The sequence below is a fragment of the Strix aluco genome, chromosome 9 (assembly GCF_031877795.1).
Source record: "Strix aluco isolate bStrAlu1 chromosome 9, bStrAlu1.hap1, whole genome shotgun sequence".
NCBI lineage: Eukaryota > Metazoa > Chordata > Aves > Strigiformes > Strigidae > Strix > Strix aluco.
This window is the reverse complement of record NC_133939.1, coordinates 5682914-5700202: the sequence shown is the minus strand read 5'-3', so window position 1 is coordinate 5700202 and position 17289 is coordinate 5682914. Positions and strand designations below refer to the sequence as shown.

Genomic DNA, 17289 nt, shown 5'->3' with positions numbered 1-17289 from the left:
ACTCCCAGTGTTGGTATCAAGGCCACATGTGTCCTCCCAGCTTTCTAACAAACCATGGTTTCACCCATCTGCCCTTGAGGCTGACTTACATCCTTTGTACTTCTACTCCAGCTCTGCAGCCTTTGCCAATACAATTCAGACTATCTATGTAAAAGGAATATATACGTAATAGTATTCCAACTATTGCTTTGTAGACCCACCTTTCTTTGTAGGTCAGCTTTAAATAGAGACGTCTCATATTGAGCTGTTCCTGCACTGCAGCCACCATGTGTGCAGAGGCACGTGCAGCCACACTGCCTTGTTGCTCCTACAGCTTCCAGAATGAAGGCTGGATTGCTGCAGCATGTCTGGATTGAGCACACGGATGGATCTTTTCCGTGGTTTCATGTCTGTGGGTTTCTTCACCACCAGGCTGGAGAAGGCCCTTGCAATGGTGTTAGACTCTATCCAGTGTTTTTAAAGCTATGACTCAGAGCCTGCGTGTGTCTTGCGAACACCAAAAGGAGAGCTTTTGTTTAAAGTTCTTCTGAGTGGATGGAGGGGTGGTTGTTCCTCTTGTGAAATGCCTGAGCTGCAGCTTGCTCTCTTGTTTCCTTCTTCACTGTCAGCTTCTGTTATCTTTTCTACTGCCTTCTCAAGAAAGATGTGTTGTGTTTGGTAGAAACAGGTACACACACGCACAAGCTTCACACTCCCTGGCTGGCACTGTGGCGTGATCGTTCATGGTATGATGCATCACCAGAATTGTGAAGCATTCAAAATCCTCCACATTTTGTGAAATACACAAGGAAGAAAAGAGGTGTGGCTTTTCATGCATGCTTACTCACAGTTAATTTTTTTGGGGTTGAATAGTACTGGTATTTTTAAGTGTATATTTAATGAATATAAAACAATTTAATTCCTGCTAAAAGATAGAAGCAGGTACTGGATTCTGACTCTACAGGTATTTAAATCCAAAAGACCAGACCTAAGTAATCTCAGGTTCATTTACACTCTGAAATCTGGTACAGATCTATTTACACCCTCAGTCAGTATTGTTGTAGCTACTCTGTTTTTCCATTTTTAATCTATTCTTCCCCAAGAGTTTTATAGAATAGAATAGAATAGAATAGAATAGAATAGAATAGAATAGAATAGAATAGAATAGAATAGAATAGAATAGAATAGAATAGAATAGTTCCATTGGAAAGGACCTACAACAATCATCTAGTCCAACTGCAATTCTCGTGGGCAGTAACTGTGAACTGGAAGGGCAGCAGGTAAGGCTGCAGCCCCAAAAGCCATATAAATGTTGCCAGCTATGGAAATGCTATTTTTTCAGGGGCTGCTGATGCTCGTACCCCACCCTGTGTTTCAGAGGGAGTTAGACATGTCATGTCAGCGAGGATCCAAAGCTCCAGGCACCCAGCAGGCACTCAGATGCTGGGTTGCTAGGCCAGGGTGTTCCACAGACTCCAGAATCTGCTTTGAAACCCCTTTCTTGGGAATGGAGGAATGTGTGTTTGTATTAAGCTGCATTTAAGCTATGCTGGAAGAATGGCCCTTCTTACTCCCTCGTTACCTTAACAGGAGCAGGGGGTGCCAATCAATTATTAGTGGTTTCTTGGAGCTGGTGTGATATCTGAGACTCCACTTTGCATATGCCTGAGATTAGAATAAGCAGGCGAGTGGTTTCTGGACAGGCATTCATATAGCAGCTTTTTGTTTAAACACTCTGAAAAATACAGCCCAATTGTGAAAGGGTGTAGCCTCCCCAAAACTCAGCTTCCTTTTCAAGAAGGGGTAGCTGGACTGAAACACCCGATTTTACCTGCTGAAACCCACCCTTGTGTATTTAGAAACCTGTGCTTTGGATTGCATCCAGCCAAGAGAGTCTTGTGAGAGTTCAGTTTTTCCATTTGGAAGAAAAGCATGTCAATTTGTCTGTAGTACAAGAGTATTCTCTTCTGCCTCCAACTCCTGCAGCAGCCTGAGGGTTGTTTTTAGGGGCGAGCTCTCAGGGGGCTGTCAGCGGCCTGGCCCAGGCATCGCTGCATCAGGAATTGGCCCATGGTGAAATCAGACCCTAGGAAGAGTCCCTGAGTGAAGATCTGGAGGGTGAGCAGAGCCTGTGTAATGGTTGGTTGTTACATTTCAAAACATCCTATCTTTTAGTGCAGCAGAGTCCCAAGAGCGGAGACCATCAGGCAAAACAAACACAACTGTGCAAAACAAACTCAGTTGCCAAAGCAAGCACTGACTCGCTGTAAAGACACCCCCCTCGTTTACTGGAAAAGAAAAACATTCATGTAGGTGTTTACACAGTCTGAGTACTGGAGGATTGGCTTTACTATTAAGTTTCTTGGCTTCTGCTGTTTTGTGTGGCAACCTTTATTTAAACATAGGGGACAGAAGAGACCTGTTTATTTTGTTTATTTGTTTGTTTGGGGTTTTCTTTCTTTTTCTATGACTTTTAAAGGGCTGAAGAGTTTATTGTGTGTGAAATGCAGGAAGAGTCTAAATGAACACCAGATGAGAGGAAATAGACTGAGGAAAATTAGGGCTATTTGCTACCAAAGGAAGTAATCATTGTACATATATTAAATTCCAATCTCTAACTGAGAGTGTGTTTTGTTATGCAAGAAATCTGGCTGTAAAGTAAAGGGGGAAATATGTGGAGTCTTCCCAGTTTTGGGGTTTAAAAGTGGTAAGCTGGGTTTGATGTACTGATGATAAATAAGGCAGGAGGCAACTTTCACTGAAGGAAGTCTGGAAGGGTTTGGCTGGAGAGTGGTCTGCACCCCAGAGTTTCCCACCATAGCAGAAGGTCATTTTGTGGCTCTGTGCAGAAGGGTAAGACAGTTTTTCATGCGTCTGTTAGTTGTAGGTAACATTTAGTATGACTTTATAATGAGAATATAAATTCCTTAGAAACTTTCACCTGCCACATTCCCAGCTCACCCGTCATTAGAGACACCTGACTCACCTTTACTTAATATTTACCTGTAAGTCATTGCTGGAACTGCTCCTTTAGGCTACACTGTCCATTTTCAGTGGAGATAACCGTTACCTAATAATCCCCTTAATTGTCTCTATAAGGTGAGGGTTTACATGATCACGGTAGGGGTGCTGGCAGCTCCAGATCGTCTTTCCCTGCAGACTAATGGCAGGGTAGGTGCAGGTTTTCATTTCGCTGGTGGGAGGCAAAATCACTACTTGTTTTAGTGATAAACTAAACAGTGAGAGCCAGTATGAATTGAATAAGAACCCTCACAAATTATTTGAGGAGTGCATAATACATAGGCTTGGCTTGCAAAGATGCCTTAAATCAGCCACAAATTTGACATTACTATTTCTTTTAAACAAAACAGAATGTTTCTCATTCCTGCAAGCTGGCAGACACCCTGTTCAGTTCAGTTAATTTAGCAAGGACATAGAAAGATTTTTTTTATTTTTTTTTTTCGTTAGCAATAGAAAAATTGTAGCCTGGGGGCATGTTGCTTTGACAGATTGGGGTTATATGGTTGAAGTTGACCTATGCAGCTTTCTTCCCCTTCCCCCTCCTGGCAGGCGGGATGAAGCATGTATGATTGGAAGTGGCTATCCTTATTTTGTTCTTTATCTGATGGAAGGCCACCACAGTTGTCAAGAAGGACTTGTTATAGATTTTGCTTTTCCTGTGAGGGACACTTGAAAGCTCAGTGAAGAACCTGTAGAAGTAAAAATTAAGATATTTTGGTTGTGTGGGAGGGAAGTATTTAATCACAGCAAAGAATATGGGGTTACACAGTCAAAGAAGCAGTTCTTGGCAGATTTTAGAGATCAACAGTGGGAAGTAAGAAGGGTGTATCGAATAGGAGTATAGGTAAGCATAAAGGGAAATGAACTCAAGAGAGATAATAGCATAATATTTAGAATCTGTCACTTTATCAGAATTATGTTGACTGGGTATTAGCAAAAGAGAAGGAATTGGTTTTTTAGAGGAAGAAGGGTTTCATTTCCCCTTCATTAGCTGAGGAACCTGCTGACAGGAATTAAGGCAGAGTATTACTAAATGGGGGCTTCAGCCACTCCCTCATGTCTGCAAGAAAGGGTTATTTTTAACCCAGATCTGCTCAGTGACTGCTTTTGCAGCATGGCCTCGCAGAAAAAAAAAAAAAAAAACCCTCTGCTGGCAAAACTAAGGATGCTTTGTGCTATGTGAGAATGGGAAGGAGAGGTCCGGGGTGGAAATCCTGTAGGGCAACAGTGCCCCTGATGCCTGTGTCATGAAAATATGCCTCAAGTTAACTATTGTCCTCTGACCTCAATCTATGCTGAAACAGGGGCTTTGCATAATCATTGAAGGAGACGGTTCCTGCTCCAAAAGATGTTATGTTTTGAATTGCCAAAATAGACAAAGGAGACATTGTCAGCCCTTCACACATGGGAAACAGAGGCAGAGAAAGAGATTTGTCTGGGGCACATAGGCTAATTTTGACAGAAGGGGTACTTACACTCAAGTTTCCTGAATTCATTTGTGTACTACAACCACAAGATTGCCCTTCCTTTCTAGTGTTGGATTTTTTTCTCCCTGAAACTTCAGTTCTAACACAGGGTTCTTTATCAAAAACATGATTTCATTTTGCTCTGGTTTATAAATATGCTCATGATTCTTTCCTCAGACAAAACTGTGCAGCTTGCATGCAGATCCAAGTTGCAATGCTGAAGTTGCAAATTCCTCAGGGACCTTCAGGTGGATTTTCACATTGGGACTGCAGAAAAGGCAGAGGTGTGACTTCAGCTTCTGCTTTTCTTTGACCTCCTGGGGATCCCATCCCCATGGATATGTAGAAGGGGAGCCTACAAGAGTAGTAATGCTGTTCTGCCCAGCTTCACATGGGAAGAAAAAGCAAAGAAATACCTTACTAACTAGAAGGTCCATTTTTCTTGATCAAGCTTGTTAACTCCAGGAAGGCCAGTGAGACTTGGCATTGCATGACCAAACTGGGGCTATTTGGGTTTTTTATGAGGCAGTAGTGAGTGGAACCATCTGGGCTAGGAGAAGACCACACTTCTGAAATGAGCCTTTCAGAATACTTAAGTAGCTGTCTGGGGCACCATGCTGAAAGGAAGGGCACTCACAGCTGCATGTATTTTATGGGTTTATTTTATCTCTGATGACAAAAGAGAACTTACTAGTCATGTGGTTCCTCATAAATTTCAAGCCACTGCTGACAAGTGGCACTGCCTGTGTTCTCAACCATGCTGGCACAAAGTTCCCCCGACTTTCTGGCTCGCAATGTTAATAATGATACTGCTAATGGATGATGCTTTAGAGAGATACCTAACTTTTCTCTGAACTTAAAGGCAATCTCTGTTACAGTTTGAGAATGGAAACTTCAGTATCTTAAGTACCTTGGGTGAAAATGGCCGTGGTCATTTATTTAATACAAAAGTGGCTCACCTCTCTGCTTCCTGAGGCCCTGGTCTTCCTAAAGGTGTGCTGCTCACTTCCCTAAGAGCTGAGGGAATCTGCACTTCTGAAACTAATACCCTTCCAGAAAGCTAAATACGTGTTTGGGAGCCTAACTTTCAGTATGTCAGTGGTGCATCTTAACTTAGGTGGTTTAAACTATTCTTTTGCATTGCAGTCTTTGGTTTGGGGTTGGTTTTTTATTTATGCCCCATCGGGGCAGCTTCCTAAAGTACCTCCAAGGGCCTGGTTCCACTGCCTGTATTCCACTTTCCAAAGATAAATCTTATTTCTGTATTAGGAGGCAAGCTCCCCTCCTTCAAGCACTCTTCTATGTGACAGACCTAGAAAGGGGCACGTCAAATTCAGTATAATTTCAAAAAATGTAACCTATTTTCCTATGCTTTCTATTCACTGAGATGAATCTTAGAGAGAGATCGCTCATGGTAAAATATTTACCACTGTATCAACTCAACTAAGATAATAGCTCTTATAGTGCAGGTGTGAAGAAAGAAATACTTGCTCCATAACCTTTTTACAATCCATGTCCTGTTCAAGCTGTCTCTGTTTCAATGGACCCTAGAAGCTTTGCATGATATTTATGAATCTGATTTACTAATAGACTCCTAAAGTTTAAACAGAGAGAGAGAAGATAAACTGGACTCAGACTTGGAATCCAATTCATGCCAGCTCTGCCACAGACACCCATTTGACTTTATGCACATCATATGATATTTGTGTTTCCCCTCGTCTACAAAATGCAGATACTAATTCTTCTTTTTTTCCCTATCCATACTTGTATAGACTGCAGCTTTGGACAGGAATCAGCTCCTCCTGTCTTTGGATACCTCACAAATGAGTCCCTGATCTTAGGTGAAGCTTGTAGTTGCTTCTGTAAGCCACATAATAAAAATTGCCTTCAACTTGCTTCAGGAAAAAATGAAACCTTTGGATTAAATTGGTGTAAATAAAAAGTCCGCTACAGTTCACAAGTCAAAAAATGCTGGTAGTGTTTAGCATCAATGTCTGTCACTTGAACATCTGGCATTCATCATTGCTTTCCTTTTCCTTCCACTGTCATATTTTATCCCCATCTGTTAGAGGTTTCTTAGCACTGTCTATATAAATCATAGCTGCATCTCAGTCTGGGTAGTTGAATCATTACAGGCTGCAATGTAAATGAAGGAAAAAGAGGTAAATTTAAGGGAAGTTTTTCTCTTATGCACTCTGCTCCCCTTCCTTCTCCCCTCTCCCTGTACACAGATGTTACTAGACAGGACTACTAGACAGCGTGATACCCTTGCTATGAAGAGAGATGGAAAAGTTTCCGAAAATAGCAAATGTTTTTACCAGCCCTAGTTCTGAAGGCAAAAAGCAGGAGAGGAGTTGGAGCCAGAGGGGACACTCATTGCCATTGTTGGAAAGACCAAAATTTACTGCTTTGGAACAACCCTTCAGCAAGTTAGTAATAAATTGGGAAGGCAAACATTCCTTAAAATCAGACTTCCCAGGCAATATGTTTGATGTATTTTCTTAAAATTAAATTACTCTTATTGCAGTAATTTAGATTACTGCTAGGAAGAGTAATACTGAAGGTGCTAGGAAAACATGGGTGTGTTAATATTAGCCAAAGCAGAATTTTTTTACTTTTTTTTTTCCCCCCCCTCAAAAAATTGTGCAATGCCCTCACAATGGCCATCCCATTCTGCTCTCCCAAGCCGTGCCGGCAGGGCAGTGAGCCACAGCAGCATTCCAAAGACACATTTCTGATGGGGAAGTGAATCCACCACCACCCCTATATGAAACATTTCCAGTAGCGTGTGTGTGTTACCCTGCCAGGTGTTCCCGTTTGTACACAGTGTCACACAGCCCCATGTGCAGGCAGCACATGTGTATTTAATTCCCTGCCAGCTTTAACAACTAGAGAAGGTATTTCCTTGTTCTAGAAACACTCAGAGACACCATAGTCCCAAGCTACTGGAAGCTGGGGGGGAAAGGCCTGTTTCCCTCTGTCCGGAGAGGGCTGTTGCAGACTGCAATCGCTGTCAATCCCAAAACTTTATCCAGGCTCAAGGTGGACTGAAGCTGGAGAGTCTCTTTGGACAAGATAGTTGTCATGTTTTCAGTTCAAGGGACAGCTTGTATTGTTGGGGACTTCATTGTACTTGGAAGAGCAAGAATGCCCCATGTCACTATGTGTGTTCCTCCTAATTGTCTTGCTTTTTCCTCCTTTTTATTCTCTTGTATCAAAAGTGTGCCTTAAATTTGTTTGAATTGATAGCAGATTAGCTGAAATAAGAATAACCTATTGCTACTATCGCTGGTTGTCAACTCATGCCTTCTCTTTCTACAAAGCATATTGTATTCTTGATTTCCCATTATTTTTCACTTATGTTCCTGTGGTGTTATCCTGCTACTCACTGCAGACTCCCAAATTTCAGCTCAGCAGCCAGATCAATCAAGCAGTAGGTGTCCTGGTCAGCATCTGCATGAAGTGAAAATGATAGGCCCAGCTCATAAACAGACCAGTTGCTGGGCTGTCCTGCAGAGCAAGTCCTGGCTGATTCAGAGGGCGCACAGTCGTGTGAAAGGCCAGGCAGTCCCTGAAGTCACAGTTGCCCTCTGAAGCTGGTAGATCGGTTGAATCCTGATAATTTGTTCTGACATTGCAGTCTGTTGCTGGAAATGAATGTCTCGGTGAAATTGCTGGTACTTCGCAAGACTGAAATGGTGGGCAATGAGAAAGAGAAACATGGGTCTGATGTTGCACAAACTACTTTGCATGAGATATTGCAAGAAGAAAATAATCCAAGAGTACAGTGGAATGGATGCTGTGACGTTGATTTATCTTTCTGATATCTGCACTAAATGTCAGCTTGCCAAGCATCTTTCTTGTTATTATCAGAGTATTTATTTTATTTTCTCTTCTTCTTGTAGAAAATTTTACTACATCACACTGCTGAGAGACCCTGTATCTCGTTACCTCAGCGAATGGCGTCATGTTCAACGAGGAGCTACTTGGAAGACCTCCTTGCATATGTGTGATGGCAGGACACCAACTCCTGAAGAGCTGCCGTCGTGCTATGAAGGCACGGACTGGTCAGGCTGCACGCTGCAGGAGTTCATGGATTGCCCGTATAATTTGGCCAACAACCGCCAAGTGAGGATGTTGGCTGACTTGAGCTTAGTGGGCTGCTACAACATGTCTTTCATCCCAGAGAACAAGCGAGCACAGATCCTGCTGGAGAGCGCAAAAAAGAACCTCAAAGACATGGCCTTCTTTGGCCTGACGGAGTTCCAGAGAAAGACTCAGTACCTGTTTGAGAGAACTTTTAATCTGAAATTCATCCGGCCCTTTATGCAGTACAACAGTACCAGGGCCGGAGGGGTGGAGGTGGATAATGACACCATCCGGCGGATTGAGGAGCTCAATGACTTGGACATGCAGCTCTATGACTATGCAAAGGACCTCTTCCAACAGCGCTACCAGTACAAACGGCAGCTAGAGAGGATGGAGCAGAGGATAAAGAATCGGGAAGAGAGGCTTCTTCACCGGTCCAATGAAGCACTTCCCAAGGAAGAGACCGAAGAGCAAGGACGCTTGCCCACTGAGGACTACATGAGCCATATTATAGAGAAGTGGTAGCCTAGGCAGACTTTTATATTAATGATATTCTAGGGTTTCCATTTAAAAGATCATGGAAGTAAAATTACAAAAACAACAAAAAATATTTTATTTAAAAGCAAGTCTGTAAAACAGAAGATAGATTGCTTCCTTAAGCATAGGGTCTTTTTACTGTTTCTTACAAGACCGATGAGATTCTTAAAAAAAATAAATAAATACATAAAAATAAAAAAAGGGTCAACATTATAATGCAGAGGTGAAAAATGCACAAATGCAGTTACCCACTCTTAAGGCCAAATACAGAAGAATGTTTCTTATCCTCACAATTCGAACACAAATGGCAGAAGTAGGATTTTTAAAATCTGTTTATCCCTTGAGCATAATGATATAAAGATACATAATTAAAAAACAAGGACATTGAGGCTTTCTTTTGTGGGTGTTTTTGAAGGTGGGATGGGACTTGCAATGCTTGCAAGTAAATGATAACGTGACCAAGTTGAGGATGTGCTATCCTGTCAGGCTGTGATCCGAGCACGAGGGTGGCCAGTTTGTTTCAGCTGGCAGCCACTGCCAGAAAGTAGAGCACCATAAAAATAAAAGAAGAAAAACATCAGAGGATGAGAAACATTAAAGCAAATTGATTATGGCCTAGGATATGTACTTAGCACAGTGGTTTTGATACATTGCACTGGTATCACATATACATACGCAGCTTCATCACAAAAATAATAGGGAATTCGTATACAGACCTTCCAGATTTGTTTCAGAGGCAGGTCCCAAAACAAATTAAAAGCCAACTGAATTCCACATAGGCTCAAACGTGCATTCACATGCCATCCTGTCACCCTACACAACTGCCGCTTATGCCTTCATCAGTATTATGTGTTAACAGCACATGAAATCCCTATCCTACATACTAAAATAAAGGAAGACGTTAAATAGCAATACTCCCTCATAAATCTGCACAGCAAGTTCCAGGAAGACCCTGCAAATAATCAGTCATTAATGGGAACATGATGAGGGGGCGATTTTGTTTTGTTTGTAGCTATGTGAAACACTGAACTAGAACAAGCATACAGACATACCCCTATCTGTATTTTTTCAGTTATTTTTACTTGTGTTTATCAAGAAATAATGGGCATCAGCCTGCTTCCAGTGAAGTCACTAGAACTGATTTAAGTGGGAACAGGATGGGGCTCTCTTCCAGAGCTGTGAAATTTCTGACTATGGGTCTGAATTAATTATGAGACAGTGCGCATTGTCTTTTGGCAGAGTGCCTGTTCTGCAGCTCTTACTTTAAATGAACAAGCTGTGTTCATAAAACTGGAAAGGGGAATCATGGATAATGTTTTTTTAGTCTCAGACGACTTTCAAAGCAGAACTCTTTCTCTTTCAATGATGTTTTTTAAGGACTCATGTAAGTTTAATCCTCCAGTGTGGTGACAGTCTAACCAGGTTCTGCTTACTGACTTTTGAGTCATAGAACAACAATGACTTCTCTAATTCCTCTTCCCACTCACCAAATTAAAGTATGGCTTATTTTCTTGCTGTTGCAAGCACTTCTTTGTTTTGCTGGAAGCATAAAAATGAAGCAGTTTCTGCCTGTTTCATGTCTCACCCCGTTATTACTCAGCCTGTAAGACCTGAAACAGCTATTGTTTAGAGTAAACTATGAACCAAATGGAATATGATTTGATTTTCAAAGGCCATGTTAACTGCAGATCAAATATGGCATTGAAATCACCAGAGGAGAGGCAGAGAGCTGATGCATTCAGCTTTAGCATGTCATTTTTACGGTGTCCCTTTCCCATCACACGAATCCACTGGAGTGCTGCTTGTTTTGTATTTTAATTCGCTCTCTCTGCCTCTGTACAGTTTCCAACAGTTTCAAATTCAGACTGAGGCTAAGTTTTGCAAAGGAGGTGGCTGCCTTAAGCAGAGGAGCTGCCTTGTTTCTTCTGTGTACACCCTGGGGGATACACCTTGCTTTTGGAGATGTTTTTCTCCAGAAGAGTGAAGATGACTGAAAACTTAAGAACAGAAAATACAAACAGCACTTTGTGCTCAAATACAACCCTGTTACAGCCCCGATCCAAAGTCCACCGAAGTCGAAGGATGTCTTTCCTATTGATTTCAGATGAATTTTGATCGGGTCTGCATCTTGGTGCTGCAAGGTGCCCATGCACACGCTCATCCATCTACAAGCACAGTGGGACGTTGTAACCCATGCATTTGGCTGGTACCAATATATACTAGTGGTGTTGCTGTCTTTAAGGTTCTGCCACAAAATGGCCACTGTTCCCAGAGATGTGTATCTTCGCCATAAGCATTTCCTCCTAGCTGAAAAGTGGGAAGCAAAATTAAGCGATTTCAGTTGTTGGCTTGGGGGCAGAAGGTATTACAAATCCATTTGCTCATCTCTGAATTCCAAGACTGGGAGGAGCTATGTCTGCTAGTTCCCAGCGCTTTTATGTGTTGCTGTAACTAAAGAAAACATTTATATTTAAAAAATGCAATTTTACAGGCTGTTTACCCACAAAACCAATACACAGGATATAAAAAGCAACTGTTTTATATGCACAGTTTCCAGCTTTACCCAAAGGCTTTTCACTGTGCATCCTGCGTTATGGATCCATAATGCACAAATGGTTTCTGCAGCTAATCCATATTCGAGGTGCACATGGGCGCAGCTCCGTCAGGGCCGTGCGGTGAGCGCCCAGGCAGGTCTGCGTATGCCGGCACTGACTTCGGAGAGCCGTTCTGTACCGAAGGCCAAATTCTGCTCTCATCTACCAAAGGGTGACAGTAAATGGGACTGTGTACGATTAGGACCAGCATAATTTGGCCTGGTTTGCCTGAGTTGTTTCTGTGTTATGGGCTCTGAGTAACCAGCTGGATTTTAATGGATCTATCTGCAGGGTTCTCTAAATCAGAGGCAGCCTCTGACCCATAGAAGCATGTCAGTAGAAGACCTTGTTCCAACATTTGCTTTGTAATATATTACAGTAACAAGCAAAAGAAATGAAGCTGTCTTGAAAACTGTCTTGTTAACAGTTTCACTTCAACCCACAAAAGGAGGGCTGACCTCAGTTTAGCACTGAGGCAGAAATTTCTTAATCCGAATCCTGCGCCTGGCAAATCCCTCAGTTCCTCCCCCTGTACATTGGGAATAACAAATTTACACACTCTAAAGAGGTACTCCAAGGTATGGAAAGTATAGGGCACTTTGAAACAGATTCTAAGTATCAGAAATTATGAGAATGACCCAAAAGCCACCCCTCACCCTGGCTGCTTTGCTGGTCTGTTTACAGCTGTAGGCCATGCGTTAATTTATTGTAAGTGCCATGTGCCAGAGCACGGGTTGCAGGACGTACCTGGCACTACCTTCTTCCTTTAGTGGGTTTAAGGGAACTTTTTTAACATAATGTGAATGTAGTTTTTTTGTGATTTCTATGTACTACAGTTTGAAGTGGTACAATTTCTTTTATTTTTAGGATTGATTATTTGATGCTACAATAACATGAAAAATATGTGTGTTTTTAAAGTTAGTGGAGAACAACAGCTTTAAGGCACTCCGGCAGAAGTAGTGGCCAGATAGTACATTCTTGTTCAATATCTGCCCCTTTCTTCCAAAATGTTTTTCCTGTGACTTCCAAACGCACTGAGACCTTCTTCACTACATGAAGTGTTTCTTCAGGGGGCCTGTCCATGCATCATGATCCAGGTCAGGGTAGGTGAGTGCTGCGTACAGTGAGGGCAGATGCAGGATTGCGACCTGTCTCTTGCTGGAGTTGGTGAGGCAGTTCCCCTCGAATTCAGATTTTACCTAATCAGATGCTTGTCCATCCCACAGTGTTTCTGCCATGGTGCCAGGGATACCCTGTGAAAAGCCTTTACAAAAGCTGGGGCTGTGTAAGGTATTTCTAAGGGTTTATACAGTCAGCAGTACTAGTGTGAACAAGCATTTTGGACTGGCAGTACCTGTTACCTCTTAGCCTCTGCCATCTTACACTGTGCTGACCCTTGCACACCCACAAACGAGGGTGATGCTCTGAGTGGGGATTTCCCAGCACACTCCATTCCTGCTCTGGGAGGGTGGAAAGGCCAAGACACACTGCAGTGCTAAGAAGGAGGAGATCTTTTTTGCTTTTAGTCACCTGAACAGTGTTAACTTCACTGCTTGGTGGGTGTTGTTGCTGAAGAAAACTTTTTTGCTCATTTGTTCCATCCCAGCTTGCTCTGTTGAAGGAGTTTGCCTCCTCCAAAGTTTTCCAGGCAGTCAGATGCCACCTTGCCACAAAAAGCAGGATTGACTGGTAAGGTTGCAGACCCAGGCTGTCATGGGGTCCAAAGTCATCAACAAAAAAAACCCCTCAACAAAGGATCAGTGTGAATTTCTGGCTTGCCTGAATTTCTTCCTTTGTGCCCCATTTTGGAATAAATGGGGAGTGCTTCAGGTTGATGTTTTTGCACCCCATAGTCCCTTACTTGCTTACAAAACTGGGATGGCAATGGAAGCAGCATAAGGAAGATCCCAATGAGCTTTTGAATCTTCTCTCCCAGGGCTGTCCTGTAGGAGCAGAAAGGTCAGTGCAGTTGCTGAGAGTATGAGCAAGACAGAAGGACCACCACAGTGGCAGTACAGACACATATCAATTAGAAAGTTTTCACTCTGAGACCATCAAATCACTTCACAGAGACCACTGAACAGCTACAGAAGGTAACAACTAACATTACAGTACAGGGCCTGACTGAGATTTATATCCCGGGGTTAAAAGCATCTCTAGCTTCTTACTGGCATTTAGAGTTACTCACACCCCCTCCTGTCCTGTAGAATTTTCCAAGTGTCACAAAAATGGGTAGTGCTACAGGAAATCGCAACACAGACTATGCTAAATGTTGTATTTCCAAGCCTATAGCTTGGAAAACAACTCAGTATCTGCTGGATTCAAATCACAGGGCTGGCTGTGTTACCTCTTTGTTCTTGTTTTCACTAATATTAGCAAATCATGTTCCAGTGGCAGAAGCGAATGCAGGATTCGCTGCCTGATCAGCAGTAGAGCCAAGCCTTTAAAACACAGGTCAATTAGCAGCAGTTCAGGTAAACCAGCGAGCAGCAGGAGCTTGTGTCCGTGCACACAATCCGAGCTATCTGTGGCTGTTTGTTTTGCCCGGTCTACAGGAGTTCTGCCAAGGTGAATGCAGTCCTGATAAGCACGTGGGTATTAAAGCCTGTATTGTCCCAGCTGCAGGTGGTTTTCTCTGTAATTTTTAGCCATGCAAGCTGAAAAAAACCCAAGATTTAAATGAGTCTGTCTCATCCCTCAAAGCCCCACAATTCCCCCTTCCTGTTTTCCCCCAGGTGTCAATTCTGCAGACTGGATTGAGAGAGTTGTACTATAATGAATAATTTTATATTCAAATGGTTTACTGAGCATGATTTGTTTTGTACATATTGGAATATGATTTAACTTATTTTTATTGCCCCTTTCATCTTTTTTTCATAAGGAGAAAACAAAAATCCCCACCCTCTCTCAATGTGAGGTTCCTCTGTGTTTGTGTGTAGTCTGCTAGGCAAACACACAACAGCCACAGGATTTCTCACCATCCCTATTGGTATCCGATTTTATTTTTCATTGTCATGTTTTTGTCTGAGGCTTTGCTTATATTGTCCGTTCTTTCCTCTTTGCTGCACAGTCTGCACAGGGAAGGGAAAGGGCAATGCAGGCAGGATTTCCTTTTTCTTCCCTCTCCCCTTTCTTGTGTGCTTTACCTACCAAGGAACTCAGTTCTTATCTTCTAGGAGTTGTGTGACTGAGGGTAAAAAAAATACAACTGTCCCCCACCCGCCTTCCATCCTCCGTATTGTAGATCAAACAGATTCAGCTTCTCTGAAAGTGATTGTGGCTGGAGTCATTCCATTGGGCTGAATGTGTATGGTTTGCACTTTTTTTTTTCACTTCAGGAACTTAAAAACAAAAAATAAAAAGACAACTGTTTAACTTGAGCCAAGTAACACTTAAAGCTTTATATATTTATTTATAGCATCTTACAAAAAGTGTTAAAAGGTTTTTCTTCCACAAGAAAAATTGGATTTTAAAAAAACCCCATCTAATTGTTTTTGTCTAGATCAAGAATGAATGTTAGCAGATGAAATAAACCCTAAAACTGAGCATCTGTCGTGTGTGTTGTCCTTGCATTGGCTTCTGGATGCTGTTTCAGTGTAATATGTCTTGCCTTCTTGGATTACAGAGTGGTGTTGATGGAGGGTATTTGTTTTCTACTAAAAAAACATACTCTTAACACAGAAATATTCAAGTAGAAACTGCAGTCTGTTTATTCCCATTGTTACATTCGAGCCAACAGTACAAAAAGCCCTTAAACCTAAAGCCTATCGTATTTTAAAAATTAATTACCTTTAACACTGTACAGTCCTCTTAGTTTTCTTTTTTCAGAGTCATTGCAAGGAACAGATTTGCAGGCAATAAATGATGGTTGTTATACTAAATATTACAGAATAATTAATAAATTTTTTTGTTTCATGTTCAGAAGTGCTTTCACCAAATGTGACCTGTGAAAGTGTTCTCCAGTCACAGAACTGAAATAAGCTGTGCACCTGGTTTTGATACATTGAGAGTTAGTCAGGGAGTAAGAAAATGATGATACAAGTGCTTTACAGTATCCTCAGTGAGAACAGCTCGATGTTTATGCAAGTGTAGCGAATAATGCCACTGTTATTCTACCCAAGCATCATTACACTTCACACTTTCCACCATATATGCTGGAGGCAGCATTTGAACCGAGGCAGCATATGATCCTTCCCAGCTAGGCTGCCTGGGTGTTTTTTCTCTTCCACCTGTGAAAGTAATCCCACCCAAGTTACTGAAGGCCCTGCCAAGTAAAATGTATGAACTAGCAGGAACACAATGCTGCATCAATCCGTATTGCTGAGGCGTTCCTCATTTTACTTGCTGGGCAGCACAGGTGCTGGTGGAAGGTCCGGGTAAGTGTCGGGTGAGGGTAACATCGTGATCTCAAGGGGAAGCAAATGCACAAAAACTTTGCAGCCATTTACTCCAGGCCACGCCATGAACCTGTTGCAGGAGGCACCTCCACATCCCGCTCCTCTGGCTCGCAGCCTTTTGCTGTAACCGCGAGGCAACGGTTCCTTGATCAAATCATCAGTTTTCACTTCTCATTGGCGTCTTCTCCCAGCCGTTACTGCCTGAAAAAGGAGCCACGCTCCAAAGGAACCAGGATTTTATTAATCTCCTAATTTTATTTACTTTAGAATAACAAGAGCCGCTCTCTGCTGACGGCGCCGCCTGCTCGCACAGGCAGAAATTCCCTGAGGCGCGGGGAGCCCCACACGCCGCTGCCCCTCAGCCCTAAAATGGCGGCGGCGCAGCGGCCTCATCTCCCTCCTCCGGGGTCCGGCCCTATGCTGGCAGCCGTCTCTGCCCCACCAGTAAGCATCGTCCCGTCCCGTCCCGTCCCGTCTCGTCTCTCTGGCAGGGGCCACCCAGGCCCGTAGGGCGGGCGGGTGCGAAGGCACGGGCAGGGATGGCCGAGCACCGGCACCCCCCGCCCCATGAACTCCCGCTCGGGGTGGGACCGGGGGGGGAGGGCCCGGCGTCCCCTCAGAGCTGGAGCAGGGGCTCCCCAGAGGCTCCGGGGTGTACTCTCCAGACCTTGCTGGGGTTTGTGCCCATGGCTGCTCTGCAGGGCGCTCTGCGGGTGGCTGCAGCCCCGCTGCCCCTCTCTGAGGGGCTCTGGGTAGCAGCTGAGCCCCCTCCTGCAGTTTGCTCGCGTGGGATGGTACCCGCCGGCATCACTTTACCAGTGAGCAGAGTGGGCACCAAAGAGCCCGGCTACCTTAACTGGGGCAGGTTGTGCCACGAGCCGGGGCACTCCTGGTGCTGAGACCCGGGCGCTTCTGCGTGCAGACCATCAGGAGCTTGGAGCACCAGGGACGGGCGGCCCGTGGACCTTCCAGAGCTCTACGGGGGTGCGGCAGCCCAGGTACAGACACAGCTCCTTCTGCTACACAGGGTCCTGTCAGGAGCAGTGTTCCTGTTAGAAAGCGCTGATTTTCTCCTCCTTTACCAAAAGCCTGAAAGATACTCTGTCAGAAGTCTGTGCAGGCAAAATGCTTTCATTTGCATGTGCTCTTTCTGTACCGTCTTTAATATGGTTCTTCCTCTCCATCAGTGCTAGAAGCCTCCAGAAA

General features: G+C 43.5%; 1 protein-coding gene across 1 annotated transcript in view; it reads left to right on the top strand.

Annotated features, from left to right (window-relative positions):
* Window positions 1-15231, top strand: part of HS6ST1 (heparan sulfate 6-O-sulfotransferase 1) — a 199203-nt gene extending 183972 nt beyond the window's left edge. Inside the window, exon 2 of the mRNA XM_074833592.1 lies at window positions 8372-15231. Within this exon, the coding sequence (XP_074689693.1) occupies window positions 8372-9080 (709 nt within the window). The 3' untranslated portion in view covers window positions 9081-15231. The remainder of the gene's footprint in view (window positions 1-8371) is intronic.
* The last annotated feature ends 2058 nt before the right edge of the window (window positions 15232-17289 follow it).